Below are 25,950 nucleotides of genomic sequence, written 5' to 3' on the forward strand. Positions count from 1 at the left end.
CTCATCAATGCGCCTGATCCCGTCATTGTCAGCCGTAGATCTGTCTCCTCCTTGCATTCCTCCTAATGTCGACCCCTGGCTAGGAACTTGATCTCAGGTGCAATAGGCGTCGTCCTCCTCGTAGAGTCTCTTGTGAAACAGCGTTGCGACCTTCTGTGGCCGATGCCACTCTCATCCTCCCCCAGCGCTCCAGACAGTCTATTCTATCTCAAGGACAATGATATCCTGCTCGTTCACCGCCTCTCCATCCATGATTCCATGTACATAGGACTCACCCACAAGCTGGTAATATCCGTCCGCCGTGGGCCGCAGCACCGTCGACACAGAGCTGCCCTCCACAACAGCAACGGCATCGCCCTTTTCAGTATGTTTCTAATAGCATCGGTAATGAACCGTGCCAATTCAAGGAACTGCTGAATTTCCCGAAAAAGAATGCGTTGGCCAGAGACATATTTTGAGCCTTCCAAGTGATTCTATCATATAGATTCCATCCAGTAGACCATCTGTCCCGCTTGTGGGAAATTTTTTGGAGAGTTCCTCAAGGATGATTTTGTCCGTGAGTTCGGCTCGTTTCAAGGAGTCCTTATCGAGGTCGATATCACTAGAGAACAAGTGGTCGGGTTCGAGAAAGAACTTGGAACTTTGAAGTTTAGTCTTGTCATACAAAAAATCGTAGCGCTCACAGATCTGCAGTCTCTTATCATCAGCCAGAGCAGTCTCAATCATATCTACAATAATGCCATGCAACCTCAAGATTCCGAGATTGCTCTGCTGCAGGCTCTGAGAAGGTTCCAGACCTTTTGCTGCTTCAACCTTGGGCACTACAGTAGTCATGATTGACTTGCTCGGTCCGACCTCCATTCCGCATTACTTCTCGGCCGGAGATGCAAATGGGTTTGGAGAGGTCGAGACTGGGCGCTGAGTGTCAGTAATTGTGGTATCCATTTGACTTTTCGCCAAACCCTTCTTTCCATGCATATAATATTCTGATGAGGAGTTCAAACAAAGGATTCCCTACCTCGCCGGATCCTCTGCAGCCCGAGCCGGCGGCGGACATGGGACTTGGCGAGCCGCGACCCCGTGATATCAACCCTGCGACTTTCCTGTCGTCACCACTTTCTCTCTCCTCGACTCAGCCATCCAGTCAGAACAATTAGAAGCCGGTCCCATGCAAACAATAGCAGCGTTTACAGCTAAAAGAAACGCGGAGGCGCGTGTTCTGTTGGTCAGAAGTTGCCGGGATGGGCACGTTGCCGGCATATCACAGCTTTCACTGGTCCACAGAAGCATATAACGTATCTGGGGTCAGTCATGATGATTTCATTGACACTGGCTGAAATAAATAACGTCTGGTGAACCTGGGCTTCAATGCTTCTGCAATGCCTCCTGCTTTGAGTTTCAGACGTTTGCTTGCAACAACCCCAAACTCGAAGAATCTGCTTCCCTGCTCTCCATCAGGGTACCTTTCTGTATATCGATTTCAGGCTCGAAATTTCTGCGTGACCGCACGTCTCAAGATGCCCGAAGGATTAGACCCCAAAGAAGTCGCCTCCGAGACCGACCCCTCGGTTGCAAAGCAATTCGACCGGGAGACTCCCAAAGCAGACCAGTGGAAAGAACTCTACGAGCTCATCGATGGCAAAAAGATCAGCATGCTGAACACTTACCGACAAGGAATTGGCCCCGTTGGCCGCGCGATGGGTATTGTCCAACGTTCTGGACCGGACATCTTGTACCTGGCGAACAAGCACTCGAAGAAATTTCAAGATCTCGAAAAGAATAAGGAAGTCCAGATTACCATCCAAGACAGCAAGACACAGGACTGGATTTCCATCAGTGGCACCGCCACGACAACCAGCAACGACGATCCTAGAATCAAGGAGTTGTACAGCTCAGAAATTAGTGCGTGGTTCGGGGATTTGAAGGACGGTGTCCACGACGGGACATGGAAGGATCCCCGAATGAGCCTGATCGAGGTTCAAAGCAAGTATATCGTGTACTGGAAGAAGGAGGTCTCGAGCCTGGGATTTTTGAAGGAGGTTGGAACTGCAGCCTTTACCGGTGGTGTGGCTCAGGTCGGGGTCCATCGAGAGTTGACAGAGGAGGACATTCAGAAAGAGCGTGTTTGAAGGGCTCATGGACCGAAATGGACACTCCTCGGGCGTGAGTGGCATTGATCTGTACGAGGTACTCGGTAGGGAGGACTGACTTCGCACCTAGTTGTTCGGTCGAAATAGGGGTAACATATATATGTGTGCCGGTGAAGGACGGGTCAGAGCCATGGCTTGTTAGAATGATTTATTGTGTCTTTTACTATTGATCCACGTGCTCCGAAGGCTGGCGTAGGATAGACCAGAAGAGACGCGGGCTGGAACGATCTTCACCCCCTTCACCGCCCTTGTTGGGCGTCGAGGCGTGTTCAGGGGGTCGAGGTGGGAATTGGGTCAACGTGAATTGAGTGACTCGGCCAGAAGCGGCTTAGTGCCTTGGCCAATCATATGGGCGGCGACGCTTTGGCGGTGAAAAGCAGAAAAGTGACCCCGTGGCCTCAGCTGCAGTTCAATCAGCCCTTTCGACACCCCCAACCCGAGATACATTTTGTTGCTTAACTTCTTGTTCGTACGTCGCTTACTGCGTATTCAACTCGACCCATCAACCTCAAACCGCTCCCTTTGACCAGTCGAGGATGCTGAGAGTTCCCTCTCGCCAAAAGCCCACAGGGGCGCAGGCTGTCACCAAGGCCGTCATTCTGGTGAGACCAGCGAATCAAAGATTGACAGAAGAACTCTACTGAATGGAAACAGGTTGGAGGTCCTTCGCGAGGAACACGTTTCCGACCACTGAGTCTCGACGTCCCAAAGGTAAGGTCACGGTTCGTTCGACCTGAGACTCAATGGTGAACTGACGGGACCAACCTGCAGCCTCTCTTCGATGTTGCGGGCCATCCCATTATCTGGCACTGTCTGAAGGCCGTCTCCAAAGTCCCCGACATCAAGGAGGTCATTCTCATTGGCTACTACGAAGAAAATGTCTTCCGTGACTTCATCAAGGACTCGTCCCGAGAATTCCCCCAGTTCAAGATCCAGTACCTGCGCGAGTATCAGGCGCTTGGCACTGCCGGCGGTCTGTACCACTTTCGTGATGCCATCCTGAAGGGCAAGCCCGACAGGTTCTTCGTGTTGAACTCGGATGTCTGCTGCTCTTTCCCCCTCGAGGCCATGTTGAAGCTCTTCGAGGAAAAGGATGCTGAGGCCGTCATTCTGGGCACTCGTATCAGCAACGACGCCGCTACCAACTTTGGTTGCATTGTCTCCGACGCCCACACGAAACGAGTCCTTCACTACGTCGAAAAGCCAGAGAGCCACATCTCCAATTTGATCAACTGCGGTGTGTACCTCTTCGCAACCGACGCCATCTTCCCCTCCATCAAGAGCGCCATCAAGCGTAAGACTGAGCGCCCCCGGATGATTTCCTACCCTTCGTCAGAAAACCTCGACTCGTCCTTCATGGCCGACCCCGAGGAAGACGGAGAGAGGAATGAGGTTATGCGGCTCGAGCAGGACATTCTACCTGATCTGGCCGACAGCAACCGCTTTTTCGTCCATGAAACCAAAGATTTCTGGCGTCAGATCAAGACGGCTGGTTCTGCAGTCCCCGCCAACGCTTTGTACCTGCAGAAAGCTTTCCAGTCGCAATCAGAAGAGATTGCTACACCATCCGCCAACATCGTTCCCCCAGTCTTCATTCACCCTACTGCCCAAGTCGACCCTACCGCGAAGTTGGGGCCGAATGTATCCATTGGTCCCAAAGCCATCATCGGCGCCGGCGCGCGTGTCAAGGAGGCCATCGTCCTCGACGAGGCAGAGATCAAGCACGATGCCTGCGTTCTCTATGCGATCATCGGCTGGAACAGTCGTGTCGGAGCCTGGGCTAGAGTGGAAGGCACGGCCACACCTGTCACCAACCACAGCACCACCATCATCAAGAACGGGGTCAAAGTCCAGAGTATCACTATTCTTGGCAAGGAGTGTGGTGTGGGAGATGAAGTCCGGGTTCAAAACTGCATCTGCCTGCCGTACAAGGAGTTGAAGCGTGACGTTGCCAACGAGGTCATCATGTAACCTGGTCTGCGACTGTGACATTCCGAAGAAATAGAGGACGGTGCAGAAGCGGGTTAATTTTATGAGAGGAACGGGCCATAGAGAAAAGGACCAGATTGTGTTATTAGGCATCCGTCCACAGATTCCAAGGGACTTTATGATGGGTTTTCCAGACGCGAAATAATGTACCAGTGCTCCAGCACAAGATTCCCTCCCATGATTGGTTCCTGTCTCCGTCCAGCACGCAATTCGTCTTGAAACTGAGGTGAATAGTAAGCGCCTAGGGCTACGTCCAAAACAGGGAATGCAAGGTCATATAAGCATCCTTGACTCCTTCCTCTCCAATATATCTGTTGTTTTCAGTCATGCTCTCATATCTTCTCGAATGTCTATGGAACACAATCGGTGAGTTTGTTGGACCTCGGCACAGTCGTTCGCAAGAATATGTTCTGGACAATGACACAGCTTCGGGCGCCTGAAGTTCGTCAGCACCTGGAAGGCCTTGCTGTAAACGCAATCGACAGAACTCATTGGGACGACATGAACACGTAGGTAGGGCAAATGAGCTCAGTGAGCAAGGCAATGTTCACAGACAGGGAAACGAACACGCTGGCAATACGGGGTACGAGCTTCTCGGACCAAAGTTTGCCCGGGCCTCCCTCGGATGGATACAAACATCCGAGATGAAGCTCTCGTCAATCGATTGTTGCCTTGTTTGACGGGACAGCTAGTTTCCTTTTCAACAGCTTGATTCTTCCATTTTCTGCAAGCTGGTCATTGCCAGAGTTCGATCGACTTGTTCTGGCACGTCTCAACGGCTACGCGTTGAAGAAGAAAGCGCGAATCCAAAATGGTGTACACGCTTACAGTTCCTGATCGCTACGGGTGAGTTCCAGCACAACACTCAAATTCTTCTAGCTGCGGGACGAGCTGACTGACGGCGACTCGAAGCTATGTCGTCCTCGTCGCTCTCGGGGCGATTCCGTTCCTCTCCTGGATGCAAGGCAACGTCGTAACCATACTCCGCAAGCCAGCTGGCGTCGCTTACCCGAACGCCTACGCCTCGCACGAGAAGGCCAAAGAGAGCCAAGCCGCCTACAAATTCAACTGCGCCCAGAGATCGCACGGCAACTTGCTCGAGAACATGCCGCAGACCATGGCGTTTTTGTTGTTTGCGGGCTTGGAGTACCCCACGGCTACGGCGGCTTTGGGGGTTGCCTGGGTGGCCTTTCGGGCTGCCTATGCTTATGGCTACATCCAGAGCCAGCAGAAAGGTGGACGTGGCAGGTTTTTGGGGTCACCCGTTTGGTTGGTGCAAGGTGGACTCTGGGCCTTGTGCGTGTCGACGGCTCTGAAGATGCTTTGAGGCAGTCATGTTTCCCTTTCTCCTTAGTATTGTGACCAAGAAGTACGGGAATGGGGGCAGATTTAATGGCCCAAGACGGAGAGACGGTATTGCGGGAAGTGTAGAATGAGACGAGCAACCCTCAGCAAAGCATTGCGTAAACAGGTTCGCCTAGTATCCCCTTGCCTACTAGGTAGTATCCCCCTCGCCCTCTTCTCACTCGTGCCCCTCGCCAGAACAGGACAACGCGAGTCAGTGAAGCACACGACCCCACACTAATTGAGTCATTTTTCAGGACATTTTATTTTGTGACTCTTCAACCCAGGCCTTCCATTGCGATCGTATTGACATTTATAAGTCATAACATTGCCCCTCAGCCTGCTGACACCTTCATCATGGCGGACGCCACTGAGTCTGTAACGCAAGACACCGCCAATCTCCACCTCGACGAGGTCACCGGCGAGAGAGTGTCCAAGTCAGAATTGAAGAAGAGACAGAAGCAAAGACAACTCGAGGAGAAAAAGAAGGAAAAGGCCGCCTCTGCCGCTGCGGCCGCGCCGCTCCAAGTCGAGAAGAAAGCCATGAAGGCGGAACTCGACGAGAGCAATCTCAACCCGAACCAGTACTTTGAAATCCGAAGCGGGCGCATCAACCGGCTGCGAGAGACCAAGGACCCCAACCCCTACCCTCACAAATTCTCGGTTAATACGGATCTGAGCAAGTTCGTCCAGGAATATGCCGACCTCAAGCCCGGCGAGCAGAAGAAGGAGGTGGAAATACGGGTCGCAGGTAGGGTGTATGTCAAGCGATCCGCGGGTGCGAAGCTGGTCTTCTACGACATCCGAAGCGGCGGCACCAAGGTCCAAATAATGTGTCAGGCGCAAGAAGCTGCCGGAGACGTCGCCTTCGAGGCGCAGCACGAGCACCTGCGGAGAGGAGACATCATCGGAGTGATAGGATACCCCGGAAGAACGTCACCCAAGAACCGGCCCAACGAAGGGGAACTGTCCGTGTTTGCACGTCAAGTCATCCTCCTCACCCCCTGTCTGCACCAAATCCCCTCGGAACACTTCGGTCTGCAGGACGTCGAAACCCGCTTCCGCCAACGGTACCTCGACCTGATCATGAACGACAAGTCGCGCAACATCCTCCTGACCCGGGCCAGGATCGTCTCCTACATCCGGCGCTACTTCGACTCCAACGGCTTCGTCGAGGTGGAAACACCCATGATGAACTCGATCGCGGGCGGGGCCACGGCCAAGCCGTTCAAGACGCACATCAACGAGTACCAGACGGACATGTTCATGCGCATTGCCCCGGAGCTGTTTCTCAAGATGCTGGTCGTCGGGGGGATCGAACGGGTGTACGAGCTGGGGAAACAATTCCGCAACGAGGGCGCCGACCTGACGCACAACCCGGAGTTTACTACCTGCGAGTTCTACGAGGCCTACGCCGACGTCTACGACGTGATGGACCGCACCGAAGAGCTCGTCTCGGGACTCGTCAAGGAAATCACGGGCGGGTACCACACGACCTTCCACACGCAGACGGGCGAAGTGTATCAAGTCAACTGGTCGCGGCCGTGGAAGCGCATCGACATGATCCCCGCGCTCGAGGAAGCCACAGGCGAGAAGTTCCCACGGGGCGACCAACTCCACACGACCGAGACCAACGAGTTCCTCAAGCGCGTCCTGAAAAAGTGCAACGTGACCTGCCCGCCTCCCGAAACCAACGCGCGCATGCTCGACAAGCTCGTCGGCGAATTCATCGAAGAAACCTGCATCAACCCGACTTTTATCACCGGCCACCCCCAAATCATGTCCCCCTTGGCCAAATACCACCGCTCGTCCCCCGGCATCTGCGAACGCTTCGAGGCCTTTGTATGCAAGAAGGAAATCGTCAACGCGTACACCGAATTGAACGACCCCTTCGACCAACGGCTCCGCTTCGAGGAACAAGCACGCCAAAAGGCCCAGGGAGACGACGAGGCGCAGATGATCGACGAGAATTTCTGCACTTCGCTCGAGTTCGGCCTCCCACCCACGGGTGGCTGGGGCATGGGCATTGACAGGATGGTCATGTTCCTCACGGACAACTACACCATTCGCGAGGTCCTGGCTTTCCCCTTCATGAAGGAGGAGAAGACTCCGCAGGGCGGGAAGGACGGCGCTGTCGCCGGCGAGGTCGTCGCCACTAGACCGGCCCCTTGAGTCTGTTGCTGCCGCCGCCGCCGCCGCTGCCGCTGGTGCTTTGCTGGCTTTTATCCCAAAATCGTCTGTGATGAGCTACCATGCCCGTGAATTTTTCCCTCTTTCTTGAGAGTATGTCTGTCGGAGAGGGGTGGGTGGGTGTGTGTGTGTATGTATGGGCTTACGCTGATGTTCCACGAAACCAAAGAGATACACACGAGACGAACAAGATACCTATGCTGTGGATCCAAGAAAGGATAGAAAATGTGGCGCATGCAAGTAGATGAATGCTTCGTCTGACTGACGAAAGAAGAGATACCATCCATGTTTGGTACCAATGACGCAAGAACAATCCAATTTCAAGCAGAGCACTCGGTACTTCATTAGAATGCTTCGCCAACTACGTACAACTACTTATTAGTTGGGTCTGTTGGGGCTACCATATCCTCTTCGCCACCATCTCGTACCGTCTGACTTTGTCAAAACTCTCGACTCCATTCCCCCTTTCCTTGTTCTTCTTGTCCTTCTCCTCCCTCTCACGCAATGCCTTGAGACCGGCGGGATCATCCTCATAGATCCATCTGCGTTTATCGTCGTCGACTTCAACTACGCCCCACCCGCCGACGCGCCGGCCGCCGTCAACGTGGTAAATGGGGTTTCTCTCGCGCAGCTTCATCGACCGGTATCGAGATCTCGCAAAAGCAAGCAAAAGCATTCCCAGTACGAGCTTGCAGGCCAGGAGGATCAGGAAGAAGAGAAGGAATAACAGGATGGTCGTCATGTGAGTGACGACGCTGGAGCTGGTGATGGCCACGGGAATGGCTCTGATGATGTCGTCGACGGTTTTGGAAATCGCCGTGCTCGTGGTCATGGGCATGTTTGAACGGGCCGCAGAGTAATGCTCGTGGATACTGGCCAGGCTGGTTGATGAGCTTGGCGAACTCGAGGGCACCCAGGCGGCCATGAACATCTGGTATGTTTGCACGGTGGCTCGGATTAAGAGACAGCTCAAAGGGATGACCGGCAACCCCAACCGCTTGGTGAGATTTTGGTCGCCGAAAGCGTTTGTGTAATAATCCTTTGCTAAAACATCCAGAAATCGGTCGTATATTGCCGGGCGGGTGTTGTTAAACTTGTTGATGTAGGCATGTTTGAGCCAATCAACCAACATTTCAGACCCAAGGACTGCCAGAAACGGCCCGAGCACCTGACTGACAGCTGGCGCGTACGAAGTTATCGTATTGACTGCTGCCGGTAACAGAGTGAATGACTTTGGAAGGATCGAGCTAACCGACTTCGGAGGAAGAGCGCTGGTAAAAGGAATGCTGCTATTCGTAGTCAGTGGAGGCGCCGCTGTTGCAGTTGATGCTCTGGCGAAAGCACTCAACCCTGCACTTAACCCTCCAGTTTCCACGATGTTCCGGGATGCAATAATGACCAGCATGTGCCAAAGCTGGAAGCGTTCAACGACGTCGGCACAAGTCAACTGAAAAAGGTTCTCCTTCTCAAACTTTTTGAAGACGGTGGACTTGATCTCCACAAACTGGTTTGACAACAGTAGCGTGATGAGGGCGTTCGAGTATGAGTTGACAGCCACGTTGAGCGTGATGACTTGATAGAACAGAGCTGTAGAATGAATAACAGTGTAGGTGAGTGCCAGGACGAACAGCCAGAATGGCCGAAGAACTTTGCTATGGCCATCTGGCTTGCGTTCGAGGGCTTCCTTGGAGAACAGACATTCGAGAACATCCTGTCCTATTGCGGAGAAGAGCCGATCGCAGACCTCCAGAAGGTTGTAAATGACATACAGCTTGATGGCGGCTTGACCACGAATCCAATGGTACATCCGGCTAGCATCAAGCCTGAGAAGGATAACGCATGTGCAAATGATCAGCAGCCCCTTAAGCATGTCCGCTTTGTCATCGGGAAGCAATGCAGATGGCACCGACTTTATTCTCTGATGGTGTCTGCCATTCCTGCGATTTTGTGCCGCGATAGCTTGAGCAGTTTTGCTTTCGCTGGCATCAGAACTCGACGCTTTTCGCGTAGAGACCGACACAAGACTGCTCCTCCGTCTTCTCCACATTCTTCCGGTCCCGTTGTAGACAAAATTGAAGACAAAATGCACCTCCCTCATGAGGTTGATGCACCAAGATTTGGCTAGGATGTAAAAGGATTTGAGGAGCCTAAGCGGAAGAATGGTGAAAGTATAGAGCCATGAATCGAGACATGCAAGAGTCCCGAAACACAGGACGCTCTCGAGATACATGGGAAGCAGCAAGAAGTTCATCAGTCTTTCGACCTTGGCTCGTGAAGACTCATACGGAAAGTCGCTGTTAGCGGACCTGTGGATGTACAATTGGGAAGGTCGTTGTGAGGACAGTTCAAGCTGGAGATATGTCGGGATTGACAAAGGCGGCAATGGAATCGATGCAGGCATAGGGGACGGGAGAGGTCGTCCTGAAGACGAATGTCTTCTTCCTCCAGTTCCATCAACCTTAGCGCCGGTCTCAGGAATCTTGAGAGTTGGTCGTGAGGCGATCCTATCTTGCCTCTGAGGAGACTGAGGGCTCTTGAGGGAACTGGGAGTAGATAGAGCCCGTTGTGGGAGATTGGGCCTCGGTGAAGGACTGCCTGTAGGTTGCAGCAGGTGGTTGCTGGTCTCGATAGTGAGGTTACGACTTCTTCGTGTCTCTGACGTCTCCGATTGCCTAGATGTGCTTGGTTCTGCCTTCGGAGTGGAACTGAAGACATCTTCATAGGGAGATTCAGGAGATTTGTCAGTGACGGGCAGGAGCGTGTGAGGGCTCAGCTCATCGCTCGAGACTGGTGTCGTTATTTGCGAATCCTCAGGACGAACATGAAGAGAGTCAACAGCAGGTGGCAGGCTGTGCAATTGATCCGGCGATGGCTTGTACACTATTCCCCCATTTTGTTCGACTTCCAATCCGTATCGACGTTCTGCGATATGCCTCGAAACCAATGGACGTAAGTCTGTACTGGGAGGGAGCGAACAAGCCTCGTCTTTTGTCTCGCCGTTTGGCAACATGGTTGTGGATGTAGACCCTCCCGCCGCATGAACATGACCCATGTCGACAAACCCATTGGTGATGTTCTCAAGTCCATTTTGTATTTCAAGACCATTGCTTAGACCCTCATCTAGTCGAAATTGTGTATTATCCGACTCGGATGAACTGTTGTTCTGTCTCGGCGGCGCCCCATCTTGAACATTCTTTCGACCTGTGGGCGAACGGACCGGCGATGGGGAGTTCTGAGAATCAGGAGGTGTAAGTGGTTCTTGGTCGGCGAAGCGATAGTGGTCACCATTCACGACGGCTGCGACAGTTGGGCCTTCCATGATGAACGGGGGAGGGAGACGTGGCAGATACACAGCCGGCCATGCTGCTGTGCCCGTGAAAACAGCAAGATCGCAACGTCTTCAACTGGTCGCAGGTGCAGTGAGGCGAAATGTCTAGACTGCCATTTCTGCGTGTGTGATGGCTGTCGGTGTGAAGTGAGAGAACAACCAGGCTGTCCTCCTGCGGCAGAGCATGTCGCCAAATAATTTAAGTCCGGCGTACCGAGCAGTAATTCCGGGACAACCACTGACCACTGACCACACGTGGCTTGTGGCTGCGTGGCTGCGCGGCTGCACAACGGGAACTTGGACGGCACAACGTCCAGGTGACGCCTTGACGATCATCTTGTCCCGCTATCTCTCGCAACATTTTGCAACATCTTTCAACAGTCTTGCCAACTTTTGCAGTCTATGACAATTACCACTATCTACGAAGCAGAGGGACAGTGCTGGTTCCAATATTGCCTCTTGAGAAGTTGATAGAACATCCACTGGCCTCCAGGATTGCTCTCTTTGGGTTTCCTGTAACGAGTCTCCTCCGAAGAGTCGGTTGAACGTCAGCGTTGGCGGTCACTGCCTTTCTCCCCCCGTCTATGACCAAAATGCTTCTTGCTGCAAAGCGCTAACAGCCTTCGAGTCTACTCAACGGCTATGTGAAGAACGTCGTCACGCTCTTTCAGAGGTTTGGGGAATAGTCCAGTCTGATGGATCAAGAACAGTTCAGCGGCTGGAGTCCCCCACGAGACGATCTCGACGGTCTGATCTCAGGTTACGATGCGTCTACTACCATGCCAGATGATGACAGGACCGCCTGGAGTGAACAGGGTACTGCAACATCCTCTTCTCACCCCTCACGCTATCTCGAGCCTTCTTCTCCAGGAATTGTCAGATCGCCCCTTCAACAGCCCACCAGCACAGTTCCCAGCTCTAGACCGCTCCCTCAGCGAAGGGTAGCTTCTTCCAACCAAATCCCTGGCTTGTCCTATGGAGAGCAGCCTACACCCGTCTCCTTCGAGCCTCCCCTTCGGTCAATCTTTGTATCGGGACCGCCTACTGCTTCCGTCTCTGCAAATACTGCTCTGGCATCTCTGAGCGCTGCAGTATCCTCGACCAATTCTGGCTCATTGGCGGCTTTGACAAGTGCTGGCGCAAGTATGCGTGGTATTGTAAAGGCTGGAGACGCCACGCCTTCCGCTTTACCCGCTGCCTCGAGCAGTCGACATCCTCTGCTCAATCCTGAAAAGGATGTAGATGACCCCACGACGAGCACAGCCACCAACATTTTTGAGCCGGATTCTGTCAACACCTCCACGACCCTTGCCCGCCTGTTCATAACAAGCGACACAACAAGTCCTGATCCCGCATCCAGAGTCCATTCCCACCTTCGAACCGTGTCCAGTGCCAGCCGAAGTATAGGTGGCTCGGCGACACTCACTGGTCATCTCTTCCATCATGGATTCGAGGAAGGCCGTCACTCAGATATTACTGTGTATGCTTTTGGTCAGAGTTACAGACTTCACAAACTGCTCCTCGATCGTGTTCCTTACTTTTCGTCTGCATTCTCGGGCTCTTGGGCAGAGAGTACAGCGCGAGAGATGAGAATCCCTTGCGAAGACCTCGACCCCAACATCACCAAAAACGCTTTCGAGCTTGCCCTGAAGAGAATCTACGGAACACAGTTTCCGGTGCAGGAAGAGGAAGAAGCCATTGGCCTGTTCGCAACAGCATGTTGGCTTGACATGCCTGACCTAGTAGACTCCTGTGTCGATTCGATCCTTCGACAGATGCAGCCAGCTACCCTTCACAGCTTGATTAAGCTAGTAACTAACAATTACTATGGCAAAGCCGGGGACCGTGTCCTCGCTTCCGCGAAAGCCATGCTTTGCAAAGAGGGTTGGGAGATGCCGTATGAGTACTGGGACGAAATCCCAGCTGAGATCATCCGCGAGATCGTCGGGGGGGACCCCTTCTTCGTCCCGAGCGAGTGGGAGAGGTGGTATCTCGCTTTAAAGCTATTGAATCGCCGACTGAGGGCCAAGGCCATCGAAGGAGGGCTAGTCTCCCCGAGTGGTCGATATCTCTACCCCAAACCAACAAGTCTGCGATTCTTTGCCGTGAGATTTGATGCACCTTACCGGATAACTGGACACAATCGGTACGTTTCTGAAAAGGACGAGGCCTGGGTTGCCTTGTACACATCCCCGGAAATCGCACCCCTACTCGTGCTGCTGGACGAAGGAATCCACTATGTTCATCTTCGCTTCGAACAATTGCAGCAGATCCGGACGCAGAAGGACATCCTTGGAGTTCCAGTACTCCCAGAAAAGGTCATAGCTGATGCTTTATGGATGTCGATGGAACTCCGACAGAAAGTTCTCAATGCCACTGAAACTGACGAAGCACTCGGGCTGAGCGAAGTAGCTGAAGACTTTGAAGAAGCCGAGGATCATGCCGAGCAAGCATCGATCCATAAGAAAGGAAAGTCACGAGATGATGGACCACCCAGCCCTAACGAAGTCCCTGCAGAGATGGAGTCTGGCTCCTGGGATGGCAACGGCAAGCCTCGGAAATTCTGGATTCCGAGTAACGATGTCTCGTGCGTGATGGGAGGCACTCGAGAAGCGTGTATAGCTGCCAACTCGACCAGCGTTGCGGAGTGGAGCACACATGCAGCCAGGTTATCAGCTAGCCTCGAGCCCACTGACGTGGCCTGGGCTCTCGACTTCACAAGTGGCAATGTAATCGACAGTGGCAGGCCTCCGTCTAGAGGCTATTCGCCAACGTCGGCGCCCCGTTTCAGCTATTACCCTCCATTCCGGTTTTCAGCGGAGTTCCCCAGCCCACGGACACTCAAAGAGAAGAAGCGGGTCTATTCACACACTGTTTGGTATGCAGGGAGTCTGTGGAACCTCTACATCCAGCGCGTCAACAATTCCAAGGTCCAACAGTTGGGTATATACTTGCACAGAGCCAAGGATAAAGATCCGTGCGAGGACCCTCTTGCCCTGTGGATGTCTTCCACTGTGGACGATCGCATCGGGCAGCTGGAGCGGGAGATGCTGCTCCGAAAGAACGAACGGCGAAACCGGAGTTGGCACGTCAATGAGCCCGTCCGTGGGTCGTCGGCAGTGGAGCAGGAGGATGCATCGGCCGAGTCGACACAGGAGTACGACAGTTCAAATCCGCAGATGACGGAAGGCGACAGGACGACTTTGCGACGGCGGCGGACGGCGGCAAAGGCGTCGGTACAGAAGACGTCACAAAATGCCGAAACAACTGCAGGAAGGCTGTCGTCCACCGACACTCCCACCTCTCCCCCAGACAACCACGCCCTGATGCTAGACTCGGACGAGGAAGACGCAGAGTTGTTGCGGACAAACAGGAAATACAACGTCTCTGCCATGCCGCCTTACATGGACGGGCGTCCGACCATCCGGACCTATTTCAAGATCTACTCACCGAGCAAAGGCGGGCGACTTTTGAGCATTTACGAGAGCGCGCCGGACAAGTTCGACGTCAGCAAGAGTTGGGGGTGGAAGAGCAGCCAGATGCAGCTCGACGATGGGATTGGGATCGGCGGCGGATTAAGTGATACACAGACAAAGTCTAGCAAGGACGGGAAGTTGAGGTATATGGTTGTCATTGGCAACATCTAAGCCCTCTCTCGGAGGGAAGCGTTTTGCATTTTCATGGATTTTCACGCAGTGTCTGTCAAAGAATTACGAGGTTATGGGATTTGTTGGGATTTGTTTAACAAAGCAAAGAAGCGTGCGTCTAGTCTAGCAAGCTGTGACTACGGGCCCTTAGCCATGGCCCCTTTTGATTCCCCTACTTCATATACGAACAATACTTTTTTTCCGGGACAAGCATCAAAGTGTCTATCCATTCGCTCACTGAGGACCTCGTACTAGTGCTCACAACCACTTGATCAGCCAAGTTGACCGAAAGAGGGCTATCGTGGCCGTAATTATTAAGCCTTGCCTGGACGATGGTATGTGACAAGAAAGCTGAATATTGATTAATATATATCGGTCCTGACCACAATAGGCATTGTCGGGGACCAGGAAACAAGTAGGTAGATGCCTACGTCTTACTCGTATATATAAGAAGCGATGGTCCGAATGGCAAAAGGGGGACCCGACAACATGCGACGCTGACATATGATAATTATTATTCCCCCAACAAACAGCAACCTTCGCACGAGGGAGCGTCTTCGGGCACTGACAAAGCATGGAGTTATCCAAAATGTCAAGATCCGGAGTTCGATCTAAGTGGGTGGCGGGCGGGCTTACAGTACGAGTAAAACTGGGAGGCCTTTGATTCAAGGAGTTGGCCAGATAGCAAAAATTGTCAATCTGTTCGCGCCATGGGGTATTCCCCCCCTTTTCCCAGAAAGATACCGTTCCTCCCGAATACGGAGCGGTACCTCGTCCAAGCAGCCTTGAGAGTTGTTTTGCAGCTGAGGTCAAAGTGAGGTCAAATTATCTGCATCACCTGTGGCACGGCTCCAATCTCGGTGATGAAGGTTGGCGGTCGGGCCACGAGCTTGTCGTTCTTGCCGTGCGGGCTCGACTTCTCCAACCCGGCCCTCTGCGTCTCAGACAGGAAAAATTCGGCTATCCCAAGCCGATGATACACGCGGGCGTACTTCCAACGCTGATGACGCTGGCCAGATGGGAAGGTGGATCGCTCCAGCACCAAGGCATGGTAACGTGGTCGACCTTGGAAGTATATGGGGAAATCCAAGAAGACGCAGACGACGTCCCGCTCGCCAGAAGATCCAAGGCTCTCGGGTTCTTTGCAAACGTCCAAAAAGACGAGGCCTTGACATTCCGCATTGATCACCACCCACGCTTCCAGGGCCGATAGCTCTCGGACTAGCTGGACCTTCGGATGGTAGAGCTCAAGCTTGGCCTTGACAGCTGGTGCCCGCAAGAGGAGAGAGGCAGATTCGAGTTGACCAAAGATAGTATGCCCACTGCGGGGCTGGACTTGCACGTCGAGGATGGTGGAGATAGAAAACTGGCTTGTGCGAGGAAGAAACTTTATAGGTCCCTTCACGGAAGCCCAGGACCAACTTGGTGCAACAAAATCAACGGGCCGAGAGTGTGTGGGAGCTCTGGACTGCCTCAGCGCTGTCTCTGTAACGGCCGCCGAGCGAACCCGCGGTGGTGGCCTGAATGCATGATCCAACACGGCAGCTGAGGTTTGCGTGTCATATTCACTGGGCTCATTTGCAGACCTCCATAATAAGCATTCCGGGAAGGCACTCCCCCAGAGCCCAGCGAAGTAGAATTCCTGTTCCAATTCCTTAGGCTCCAGCCGTCGCTCCAGCTGCGTGGCCACAGCAGAGATGGCGAGCAGCCGATCGGTATCTTTTGTCAATTTACATGCCGAGTAAGTTGCGACAATCTGCTCCCACCATTCCCAGTTGGACTCCCGGGCCGACTTGGATATGAATGGGTTGGGGGTCCTTGGACGGTTAAATGTTTCTTTGAGGGTACGACACTTTTGGCCCACGATGGCATTGGTAGCATTTTTCATCCACCCGCATTCGCAATCTGACTCAGTCCTGCACTCCCACACAATTTCATCCGCGGTGAAATGCAGGATCCGGCTTGCAAGCAATCGCTCCTGGAAACACCACGCCCGCTCGAAGACAACGTTTCTGGCGACCATGATCTCTGAATTGGGTACGCGAATCATGCCGTTGTCGCCGTCCGGCACGAAGAATCGGTGGGAGACACCGATACATGATAAGTCATTGAGGAGAAGCTCTAGTCCATTGGAGACTTTGCGATACCGAGTGGGCAATCCGCGCGTCGGGTGAACTGGGATCTTCTTGGAGGGATGTCGGGGTTGCGCCAGAAATCCGGAGATGGTGTTGACAGCTGAGTCGGCGGAAATGACCAAGACGGCATTTTGGTAGATGTCGGGCATTTTCTGCAGTTGGACAAATAAATCATCGGTGTCTTGGATGATGCAAAGCGAGTCGATCCAGAGGTATTGGTAACCTAGGCCCTGCGCAACTCTGACTGCGTCCTGGAAGGTAGCTGGAACGTCCTCCCACGCAATTTGGCGCGGTCCGTCTTTCATGTTCACACTCGTGGTCATTATACTCTCAGTTGCCCCCCAACAGTAGCTCAGCGCGACATATGGTACTTGAAGGCCAGCGGACGAGACGACGCGGATCCTGGACCCGGGCGTTTCTCCGATGTCAACGAGGTGGTCCGGTAGCACTGTAGCTTGCGTAGGAGCACAATATCGCTGATGTTGAGCTCGGCACTCTTGTATCCACGTCTTGATCAAGGTTAGACACTCATGGTCCAATGCCGTCGGCTGGATTGAACGTCTCTTCGGCAAAAGCGTCCTGAGGAATGGCACGGAGTCGCCTGGAGAGATCGGTCAGAATCTGCTTGTTCATGCATCCCCCTCCTAGAGTCTCACGCTGAAGACTGATTTCAAAATCACCTATATGCAACCAGGGGAGCTGCAAGTCACGATCCAGGCAATCGCCACAGGCGGTGTCCAGATAATAGCATGGAAGACACGGGGGAGGCGTCACATTTTTTCGGTCGTGATCAGAAAGTCGCTCCCTGTCTATCGCGCCCACAGAAATGTGTCCGAGCGCAAGACGTTCACGAACGATCACGTACATATCTGGTAGCAGGTTGGAGGTTTGGGAGAGAGTTTCTTGCACCGCTCGGAGGAGGAGGGAGCACACCGCGCACTTTGAGGAAGTCTGCAATCGCGGCACAGATATCGCGAGGCCATGAAACATCAGGTAATTCCGCTCGTCCAGATCAAACTCGGGTCGTCCACTATCTGCCACACCGAGACAGGTATGGCACCTTCGAAAGAGGACGGAGAACATGGCTGGGGGCATCGAATTGCGAGCGCTCGCAACGGTATTCAACGACACCATGACTCAGGGAACCGCGACTTGTCAATCCCAGAAGCTCATTCTGAACAGCAGCATGGCGCAAAGTGGCAAGGGATGTGAATGCGCGTCTTCCCAGACCACTGGTAGCGCTTGACGAGAAATCATATCCAGCCTTGTGCTCGCGTGCCAACAGCTTGACATACCTTATACGAGGGCGGGGTGTCGTTGCGGGAAAACGATGTTGCGATGTTTTTTGTTCGAGGAGCCTCGCACCTCGCCAGCCACCGAGCCACCCAGCCAGGCATTGGTGTCTGACAGAAACATGCTCCCATTGCCCATTGGCGGCTGGGCGGTCCAATCTCCTAAATCGATAGTGGATAATAGGCGCTGTGACTACCTATTGTAGGCACGGTCAGACTGCCTAAATGCCGCTCACCCAGCCACCCAGCCACCCAGCCAGCTGGAGAGTCTTCATGCTCAGTCATCGCTCGTACATTTATTTTACTCAGCGTCTCCAACTCGCAGCACCACCACATCGAATACCGAGTAAAGACCGTACCACAAACCTTGGAAATCAAGCCGTTTCTGGGAAGGCGCTACGTCAATCCCATGGCAAAGACCACCGTGGACGGACTTGATGTCCGCTCGTACGCTTCCCGAGTGGTCTTTTGGTGCCGCCTCGGAGCTGGAGAGTCTTATCGCCTTTTTTTTCCACTGAGAGCTGTGGCTCCCAACTCCGAGTACGATGTCCGTGGATGTTCGTGGATGTTCTTTTTGGCTTGCGCCATCCGTCCATGTCATTGTCAACGATCGCGGCAACGTTTTGACGTGGTGAGTAACGCTGATTGGAGGACTCGGCAGTTGATTTCAAAGCCCCATTTACAGGTGGAAGAGTTCCTCCGAGCCCCCAGGTCGAGAGACGAGGCGTGAAGAAAACTCGGGAGGCCTCAAATACCTGCATATAAATCTTCCAAATGGTATTCAAGGTCCATCAACCTTTTCTTCTTCACCTCATCAAATCCCCAGTCAGATTCACATTGCCTGTCCACATTTCCCACACATTAACACGATCTCTCCACCCTCCCAAACGTTTTTCTCATACATTCCCAATGGATTCCCATGATGCAAAGCCTCTCATTATCAACAAGGGAGCCCCGGGTATCTCATACTTCACACCCGCTCAATCGCCTCCATCAGGCTCAGCCAAGAATCCTCAGTCTGATGGCAGTCCAATTCCCAAGCTCTTCCAACCTCTGACCATTCGCGGAGTTACTTTCCAGAACCGAATTTTTCTGTCGCCCCTGTGCCAGTATTCCGCCCAGAATGGCTATCTGACTGACTGGCATGTTACTCACCTTGGCGGCATAATTCAGCGAGGGCCTGGCCTCTCGTTTGTCGAAGCAACAGCAATCACTCCCGAAGGTCGGATCACCCCCGAAGACAGTGGGCTTTGGGAAGATGGCCAAATGGGGCCTTTGAAGAGGATAGTCGAGTTTGCTCACAGCCAGAACCAGAAGATCGGTATCCAGCTGGGCCACGCCGGTCGCAAGGCCAGCACCGTTGCTCCTTGGCTGAGTCGGGGTGATACTGCTCAGAAGGAAGCTGGCGGCTGGCCCACTGAGACGTTTGCCCCGAGCGCCATTGCCTTCCAGGACACCTACCCTGATCCTCATGCTCTCACGCTGGAAGGCATTCAAAGAATCAAGAACGCCTTTGTGGACGCTGTCAAGAGAGCCGTCAAAGTTGGGTTCGACGTCATCGAGATTCACGGCGCCCATGGCTATCTCGTTCATGAGTTCCTCAGCCCGGTCAGCAACAAGCGAACCGATCAATACGGCGGATCCTTTGAGAACCGGACACGATTGGCCCGGGAACTCGTCGAGGCCACACGGGCTGTCATTCCCAAGGACATGCCTCTCTTTTTCCGCATCAGCGCCGATGACTGGCTAAAGGGTCAAGACGAATTCCCCGAGAGCTGGACCGTCGAGGAGACAGCCAAGCTGGCTCCAATTTTGGCCGAGTTGGGTGTGGACCTTCTCGATACCAGTTCAGGCGGCATCCACCCTTCTCAACAGATCAAAGGTGGACCAGGCTATCAAGCTCCATTTGCACTGGCGGTGAAGAAGGAGGTGGGTGATTCTTTGCTTGTCGGAACTGTTGGGTCCATCACAACCGGAACTCAGGCACAAGAACTTCTCGACCAAGGCCTGGACACCACTTTTGTTGGACGATACTTCCAGAAGAACCCCGGCCTTGTTTGGACTTTCGCAGAGGACCTTGGTGTCGAGATTCATGTTGCAAATCAGATATCGTGGGGCTTTCACGGCCGAGCGGGAGGTATCAAAGGCAAGGAGGAGCACAAATCGGCTCGGTAAAATCAGGTATCAGTCAGAGTGGCGGTCCATTGAAGCGAAGGCGTCTCGGAGGTGTCTGCGTCTGTCACAGGCGCGTAGAAGAGAAACATATGTCTGCAGGACGGTAGCTTTGTTCAAATAGAATTGTTGTTCATACACGTCTCCACGAACTCCAGGTCGTGGCCTGTACGAGGTACGCACCAAGAACAGTATCCAACAGCTGCTGCGGAGATTGTCTGTCTCCATTCGAGGCTAGAGAGTGATGCAAAGTTTAGAGATCTCGCAAGCATAACGCTCGCACTGCACTTAGGTGAGCGGGTTCCTGCATGAGCACGATCGCCCAGGGGCTTTTGATTTTGAGGGCGAATCAGCAGAGCTCAAAGGTCAAGGACGCGTGTTTGAGGATGGCCCACAGGGGCGCAGGAATGGCAGAGGATTAGCCTCACTAGCCAGATCGAGGCCTCCAAGACACCTAGCGCAGTTTGATGTTTTGGGGGGCGGGTAAGCAAAGGGCCCCCGACACGCACCAGGCACGCACCTGGATGGCACCGGCACCGAGGCCTGCAGCAGCTCCTTGTTCCATCTTGTAGTACCAGGCCTTCTGCAGTCGTTCTGCCGCACCCTCTCCTCGTCTTCAAGCTTCTTCGTCCTATTCACCGACCCGCCGTTCATTCACTTCAGGTTTCCTGATTCAATCCATTCCTTAGCATTCTCGTATCAAGTCTCTCGTTCAGAATACACGTCCTGATTTGTGTCATTGTTCTCCTGTTCCACTCTCGACCCACGTTCGTTCTTTTTGTTTTCCCAGCCTCCCCTTGTCTCGTCCTTGCTGCACGCTTTGTCCACCTTGACGGACGACGAGCAAGCCAGCAGGTTGTCAATCGCTACCGATACCTCTCTTCTACGCTCAGCCGTAATACCTCTCCTCCTTCCACGGCGGAGCAAGTTGGTCTCAGGATATCGAGACGAGGCGGTTGCAGTCACGATTTTGTTGACAGCCGGATCTTGACAGCGATGCGATAAAGGCATTACAACACAAAGGTTTCGATCTCCGAGGCAATTGAGCTGGACTCTTGTTACCTGGCCTTCGGCTGTGCCGCGCCTGAGACAACAAGGTACAACCACCTCAGAAATAGAATTCCCGACCACCCACGTTCGGCTGCCCCCTCCCACGAAGTATTGATAAGCCGCTGCCAGGTCGCAGCGCCTTGAACGATCTTTACACAAAACAAATACCATATCCGCCATGGGATGTTGCGGAGGCGAACGAGAAAAGTTCGGGAACTTGAGTGCTGAGCAGAAATGGGACTACATTGTAGGCATCACCTCTGCTAGAAGATACCAAAATGAACTGACGCGTGTCGCAGAACCTTGATGATTTCAAATCTTCCTCATGCTGGACACCTTTTGCCTATGGCTATCTTCTGCTGATGCTCGTTGTATCAATATCCGTCTATGCGGTAGACACATTTACCGCCATCAACCTCCTCGCTTTCGATAGATGGGCTGGTCAAATAAAACCCGAGATCCCACTCAACATCTCTCGATGGATCTTTGCCGGATGTATCATTCTATCCTTCGTTCTACTCGTCTACCGATGGATGAGGGCAGTCAGAGTTATGAAACAGGGCGGAGTCGCAAAAAACTACTTGGACCCTTTGGCTGTGCGGGTACAGTCGATACGCTGGGGAAAGGCAAGGGGATGGAAACGTTTCTTGGTCTTCGCCGAGTTGACAAAGAGTCGGAAAGGAGCTGACTACGTCGCCTTGTTCGCCTATTTCTCTTTCGAAGCTTGGCTTCGTATCGTCTTTGCGGAAGGGCCGCGACAAGTGGTCAACGCCATAACGCTGTATTCCGTGTTGAGGTTGAAGTTGGTCCCAGAGGGTCAAAATGCTCCATCGGATGGCCACTCTCCGGTCGTCCAGTTCTTCGTCAATGTTGGGATCCTGGCCGATTCCAATCATCTGCAGGCCGTCATTCTATTCGGCATGCTGTGGACTCTGGTCATCTGGGTCATCTCGGTCATCAGTCTCATCATTTCGGTCATTCTCTACCTCGTCTTCCTCTGGCACCATATTCCTAGCGAGGATGGAGGTCTGACCGGATATTGCCGTAACAAGATTAATCGACGGATGGAGAGAGTTGTCAAGATCAAGGTTGACAAGGCGCTGAAGAAAGAGAACGCACTGCGAGCTCGAGCAGAGGCTAGGGCGGCTCGTGAAGGAACAGATATCAAGAAGCAACCGACCCTGCCAAATATCGTCGATGAGGACTCGCTTCCTCCGCTGTCAAGACAGACGACGATGACAACCCTACCGGAGTACACCTCGCGACCAGCCACAAGCAGGAGCAGTGACGATGCAGTTCCGACTCTACCTGATATTGCGCCTCGTCCACCTATGCCTAGCCGAACGGTAACTCATGGATCCGCAGCGTCGTGGTCGAGCTACACCTCAAATGCTCCTCTGATGGGGTCTGCCGCGGATATGGGGTTTGCAGCCGATCGAGTTCAGACCCCAGCATCTGATGCAAACAGCCCCTGGTACGGGAGGCAAGCGCCGAACCGCAGTATATCAAACTTGTCTCAACCTCCGCAGCGGTCCTTCAGTCCTGCGCTTCCACGACCGGGTACAGCACAGGGCGATAGAAATGGTCCTGGTGCATACCAAATGGATCCTCTCTCACGACCAGGTACTAGCATGTCCAGCAATGGCAGGTCCAGATATCCTTTGGAAAACAGCAGCGCTCTTCCATACCCTGACGATCGAAGCTCGAACCCATCGACTAAGCCACCATCATGGTCAGGGCCAAACTTCGACAGCCAAGTCGATGCATCAGGCCGTCGTACGCCTGGAGTTCCCGCTGGGCCAGCATTTCCTGTCATTTCCGAACAAAGAGGTCGGAACTCACCCTTGCCAGGACCTCAGTTCCGATCACAAACTCCTACTCAAGGTTCTCTAGAAAGAGGCCGCAACTCACCCTTGCCGGGACCTCAATTCCGATCGCAAACTCCTATTCAAGGTCCCCTAGAAAGGTCATTCACGCCCAACGGTGCAGGTCCAATGAGGGCCGTGACACCAATTGCAGCTCCCACGTTGCCTCGACTACAGACATCAAGTTCTGCTGGTTATATTCCTTATTCGGCAGAGCGATCAATGACTCCGGTGTCTTCAATCCCCCCCAGTGCCACCATTCGTAGTGTTACCGAACCAACGAGGGCATACACGCCTTTTGGATCACAGCCAGGTCTCCCCACTGGTCCACGAGATAAGCCACTTCCACAGAGGCAGGGAAGTCAGGGAGTCGACGACATATTGGACCATTATTAATGGGTTGACCCTCGTGAAAAACGGAAGCGACTTGTGTGCTCGCGGTGACGAAACAGTAACGATGATTAATAGCTAGATTCTGTCTGTAACACAAAATGGCATCAATTTCTTATTTCGTAAATTTCTGGTTTTGCGGACATGGTTCGCCCGTACATTGAAGGAGAAGTGGTCTGATAGACTCCTTGTTGGAAGGGCTTATTGGGTATTTTTGTAAGATGTGTCTCCTGAGGTCTCCGATTGGCCAATCCTGAAGCTCATTTTGGGGTACATATTAATTATTAAAGTACTTCCCTATTCCTCGAGACAAGAGAGCCAGACCCTCCAGAGGCATCGAGATGCTACCAGCGTCTGCTTTCTCGAGAACCCTTCGTGAAGTCGCACCAGGCTTGTCGAGGCGGTTCTTTGAATGCAGCCGTCGCAATCATCATGCTTCTCAGCTTAGCAAGCTCCAAACCCCATGTACGGGCTCCATAAGAGCGCCACCCTCGCCGGTCACGACCAGGCAGGCTCGATACCTCAGCACGCGTTGTGACCCGTTCATACGGAACTGCGGTCGGCTGAAGCCCGATTCCCCTTCATACAACCTCAAGATCAGAACCTCCGCGGGTGCACCTGTCCGAGAATTCTCTGGATCTGCGAACTCGAAAGCCACGAGCGCGGCCGACGAAGCTACAGACTCAAATACGCAGAACAAGGATGGAGGGCGATCAGAAAGTCAGAGCAAGAGCAGAAGTTTCTTCCCAGATACCTCCTCAAATACTGTGGCCTACTGGCTTCTCGGCAGCGCTGCTAGTGTGTTCGGCATTGTGGTGTTTGGAGGGTTAACGAGACTTACAGAGTCAGGGTATGTAATGCCAGTCAAATGCACTCCTTGAGCCTCTTGGACTTCGAGATCTGTAGAGAACATAACTGACTTGAGCAACAATACCAGGCTAAGCATCACAGAATGGAAACCCGTCACCGGCTCCCTCCCGCCCATGTCTGACGCAGACTGGGAGTCTGAATTTGCCAAATATCGCTCGAGCCCGGAGTTCCACATGCTAAACTCGCGCATGACGCTCGAAGAGTTCAAATCGATCTACTGGATGGAATGGATCCACCGGCTCTGGGGTCGCTTCATTGGGCTCTCCTTCGTGCTGCCAGCTGCTTATTTCGTCGCGCGAAAGCAAGTCTCTCGTTCCATGGCAATGAGACTACTGGGCATAGCAGGCTTGATTGGATTCCAGGGCTTTATCGGCTGGTGGATGGTGAAGTCGGGATTGAAAGATGACCTGTTCGCTCCGGGCTCCCATCCGCGTGTCTCGCAGTACAGATTGACCGCACACCTGGGCGCGGCTTTTGTCTGCTATCTCGCCATGCTCTGGAACGGTCTTGATATCCTACGAACGAACGGAATCCTCCGTGTCTCCCCCGAAGCTGCAAACGCCACGCTCAAAACCTTGAGTAACCCGGCGTTGAGGCCTTTCAAGCGCTATGTCTCTCTCCTAGCAGGTCTGGTCTTCATCACAGCAATGTCTGGCGGTCTGGTAGCAGGTCTCGATGCGGGCCTGATCTACAACGAATTCCCATACATGGGAATGGGCCTGACACCGCCGAAGAGCGAGCTATGGGACAAGTTCTACTGCCGGGCACCCGACCACAGTGACCTTTGGTGGCGCAACATGCTCGAGAATCCCAGTCTGGTGCAGCTTGATCACCGGATCCTCGCGACGACCACTTTCACCGCAGTAATGGCGCTATGGGCATTCTCACGCTCAGCGGCAATGCAGAAGATCTTGCCCAGAGCAGCGCAGAGGGGTGTCCACGGTGTCGTCGGGTTTGTGTGTTTGCAGGTCATCCTGGGCATTTCCACGCTGTTGTATCTCGTACCGACGGGACTGGCAAGCGCACATCAAGCGGGGAGTTTGGCATTGTTGACCTGGACAATCGTGTTGGGGAGTCGAGTCTGGTTCCCGACCCAGGCGGCGCGCATTCTGGCCCAACGAGCGCAGGTCAACCTTGGTCGTACCGGTGCTGAGCTGGCGTCATCGGCGGCAAAGCCAAAGTTGGTAATGCCTGGCAGCCCAACCGCATTGGCCGCCATGGGCTTCATGCCGGTTGTCACAGCCATAGGTCTTGCTGGTAGTCTTGCTTCAACGACACAAGCGACTGTCGCGAGGGGGCAGCTATCTGCCCGAAAGGCTGAGCATCAGGCAATGTCTTCGGAGGTTGAACAAACGCGGTCTTGACCAGCGTCCAGGACTTTGTAGCAAAATCTTCACTCTTGACAAAACTACCTTTAAATTGTACGTCTCTACGAACAAGGCAGGCATCTCGAGCAATTGTATGGGACTGGTTTATGATGAGTTTCTCCTCTCGCGGCGAGGGTATGCTACTGTCCGAAGAGGCGAGC

The 25,950-nt window shown here is 53.4% G+C and overlaps 11 protein-coding genes across 11 annotated transcripts; 8 read left to right on the forward strand and 3 right to left on the reverse strand.

The window, feature by feature from the left end:
- Positions 1–500: 500 nt before the first annotated feature.
- On the reverse strand, positions 501–834 carry Z520_08387 (uncharacterized protein; the record flags this gene model as incomplete). Its single annotated transcript, XM_016778884.1, has 1 exon — positions 501–834. A coding segment is annotated over one exon (333 nt), but the record flags the coding sequence as incomplete, so codon positions are not given.
- Positions 835–1,517: 683 nt separating this feature from the next.
- On the forward strand, positions 1,518–2,129 carry Z520_08388 (uncharacterized protein; the record flags this gene model as incomplete). The annotated part of the gene is made up of 1 exon (XM_016778885.1): positions 1,518–2,129. One exon carries the CDS (start codon positions 1,518–1,520, stop codon positions 2,127–2,129), a length of 612 nt encoding a protein of 203 aa, XP_016629804.1.
- Positions 2,130–2,686: 557 nt separating this feature from the next.
- Positions 2,687–4,121, forward strand: Z520_08389 (uncharacterized protein; the record flags this gene model as incomplete). The annotated part of the gene is made up of 3 exons (XM_016778886.1): positions 2,687–2,752; positions 2,805–2,861; positions 2,922–4,121. The coding sequence occupies 3 exons, from the start codon at positions 2,687–2,689 to the stop codon at positions 4,119–4,121; spliced, it is 1,323 nt and encodes a 440-aa protein (XP_016629805.1).
- Positions 4,122–4,950: 829 nt separating this feature from the next.
- Positions 4,951–5,466, forward strand: Z520_08390 (uncharacterized protein; the record flags this gene model as incomplete). The annotated part of the gene is made up of 2 exons (XM_016778887.1): positions 4,951–4,985; positions 5,052–5,466. 2 exons carry the CDS (start codon positions 4,951–4,953, stop codon positions 5,464–5,466), a joined length of 450 nt encoding a protein of 149 aa, XP_016629806.1.
- A 374-nt stretch (positions 5,467–5,840) lies between these two features.
- On the forward strand, positions 5,841–7,655 carry Z520_08391 (uncharacterized protein; the record flags this gene model as incomplete). The annotated part of the gene is made up of 1 exon (XM_016778888.1): positions 5,841–7,655. One exon carries the CDS (start codon positions 5,841–5,843, stop codon positions 7,653–7,655), a length of 1,815 nt encoding a protein of 604 aa, XP_016629807.1.
- Positions 7,656–8,070: 415 nt separating this feature from the next.
- Z520_08392 (uncharacterized protein) lies at positions 8,071–10,992 on the reverse strand (the record flags this gene model as incomplete). The annotated part of the gene is made up of 1 exon (XM_016778889.1): positions 8,071–10,992. The coding sequence occupies one exon, from the start codon at positions 10,990–10,992 to the stop codon at positions 8,071–8,073; it is 2,922 nt and encodes a 973-aa protein (XP_016629808.1).
- A 704-nt stretch (positions 10,993–11,696) lies between these two features.
- Z520_08393 (uncharacterized protein) lies at positions 11,697–14,648 on the forward strand (the record flags this gene model as incomplete). The annotated part of the gene is made up of 1 exon (XM_016778890.1): positions 11,697–14,648. One exon carries the CDS (start codon positions 11,697–11,699, stop codon positions 14,646–14,648), a length of 2,952 nt encoding a protein of 983 aa, XP_016629809.1.
- Positions 14,649–15,468: 820 nt separating this feature from the next.
- Positions 15,469–17,866, reverse strand: Z520_08394 (uncharacterized protein; the record flags this gene model as incomplete). The annotated part of the gene is made up of 2 exons (XM_016778891.1): positions 15,469–17,384; positions 17,440–17,866. The coding sequence occupies 2 exons, from the start codon at positions 17,864–17,866 to the stop codon at positions 15,469–15,471; spliced, it is 2,343 nt and encodes a 780-aa protein (XP_016629810.1).
- A 1,118-nt stretch (positions 17,867–18,984) lies between these two features.
- Z520_08395 (uncharacterized protein) lies at positions 18,985–20,250 on the forward strand (the record flags this gene model as incomplete). Its single annotated transcript, XM_016778892.1, has 1 exon — positions 18,985–20,250. The coding sequence occupies one exon, from the start codon at positions 18,985–18,987 to the stop codon at positions 20,248–20,250; it is 1,266 nt and encodes a 421-aa protein (XP_016629811.1).
- A 1,225-nt stretch (positions 20,251–21,475) lies between these two features.
- Positions 21,476–23,558, forward strand: Z520_08396 (uncharacterized protein; the record flags this gene model as incomplete). The annotated part of the gene is made up of 2 exons (XM_016778893.1): positions 21,476–21,544; positions 21,597–23,558. 2 exons carry the CDS (start codon positions 21,476–21,478, stop codon positions 23,556–23,558), a joined length of 2,031 nt encoding a protein of 676 aa, XP_016629812.1.
- A 335-nt stretch (positions 23,559–23,893) lies between these two features.
- Z520_08397 (uncharacterized protein) lies at positions 23,894–25,786 on the forward strand (the record flags this gene model as incomplete). The annotated part of the gene is made up of 2 exons (XM_016778894.1): positions 23,894–24,402; positions 24,490–25,786. The coding sequence occupies 2 exons, from the start codon at positions 23,894–23,896 to the stop codon at positions 25,784–25,786; spliced, it is 1,806 nt and encodes a 601-aa protein (XP_016629813.1).
- Between the last annotated feature and the right edge of the window lie 164 nt (positions 25,787–25,950).

Source organism: Fonsecaea multimorphosa (assembly GCF_000836435.1).
Source record: "Fonsecaea multimorphosa CBS 102226 unplaced genomic scaffold supercont1.19, whole genome shotgun sequence".
NCBI lineage: Eukaryota > Fungi > Ascomycota > Eurotiomycetes > Chaetothyriales > Herpotrichiellaceae > Fonsecaea > Fonsecaea multimorphosa.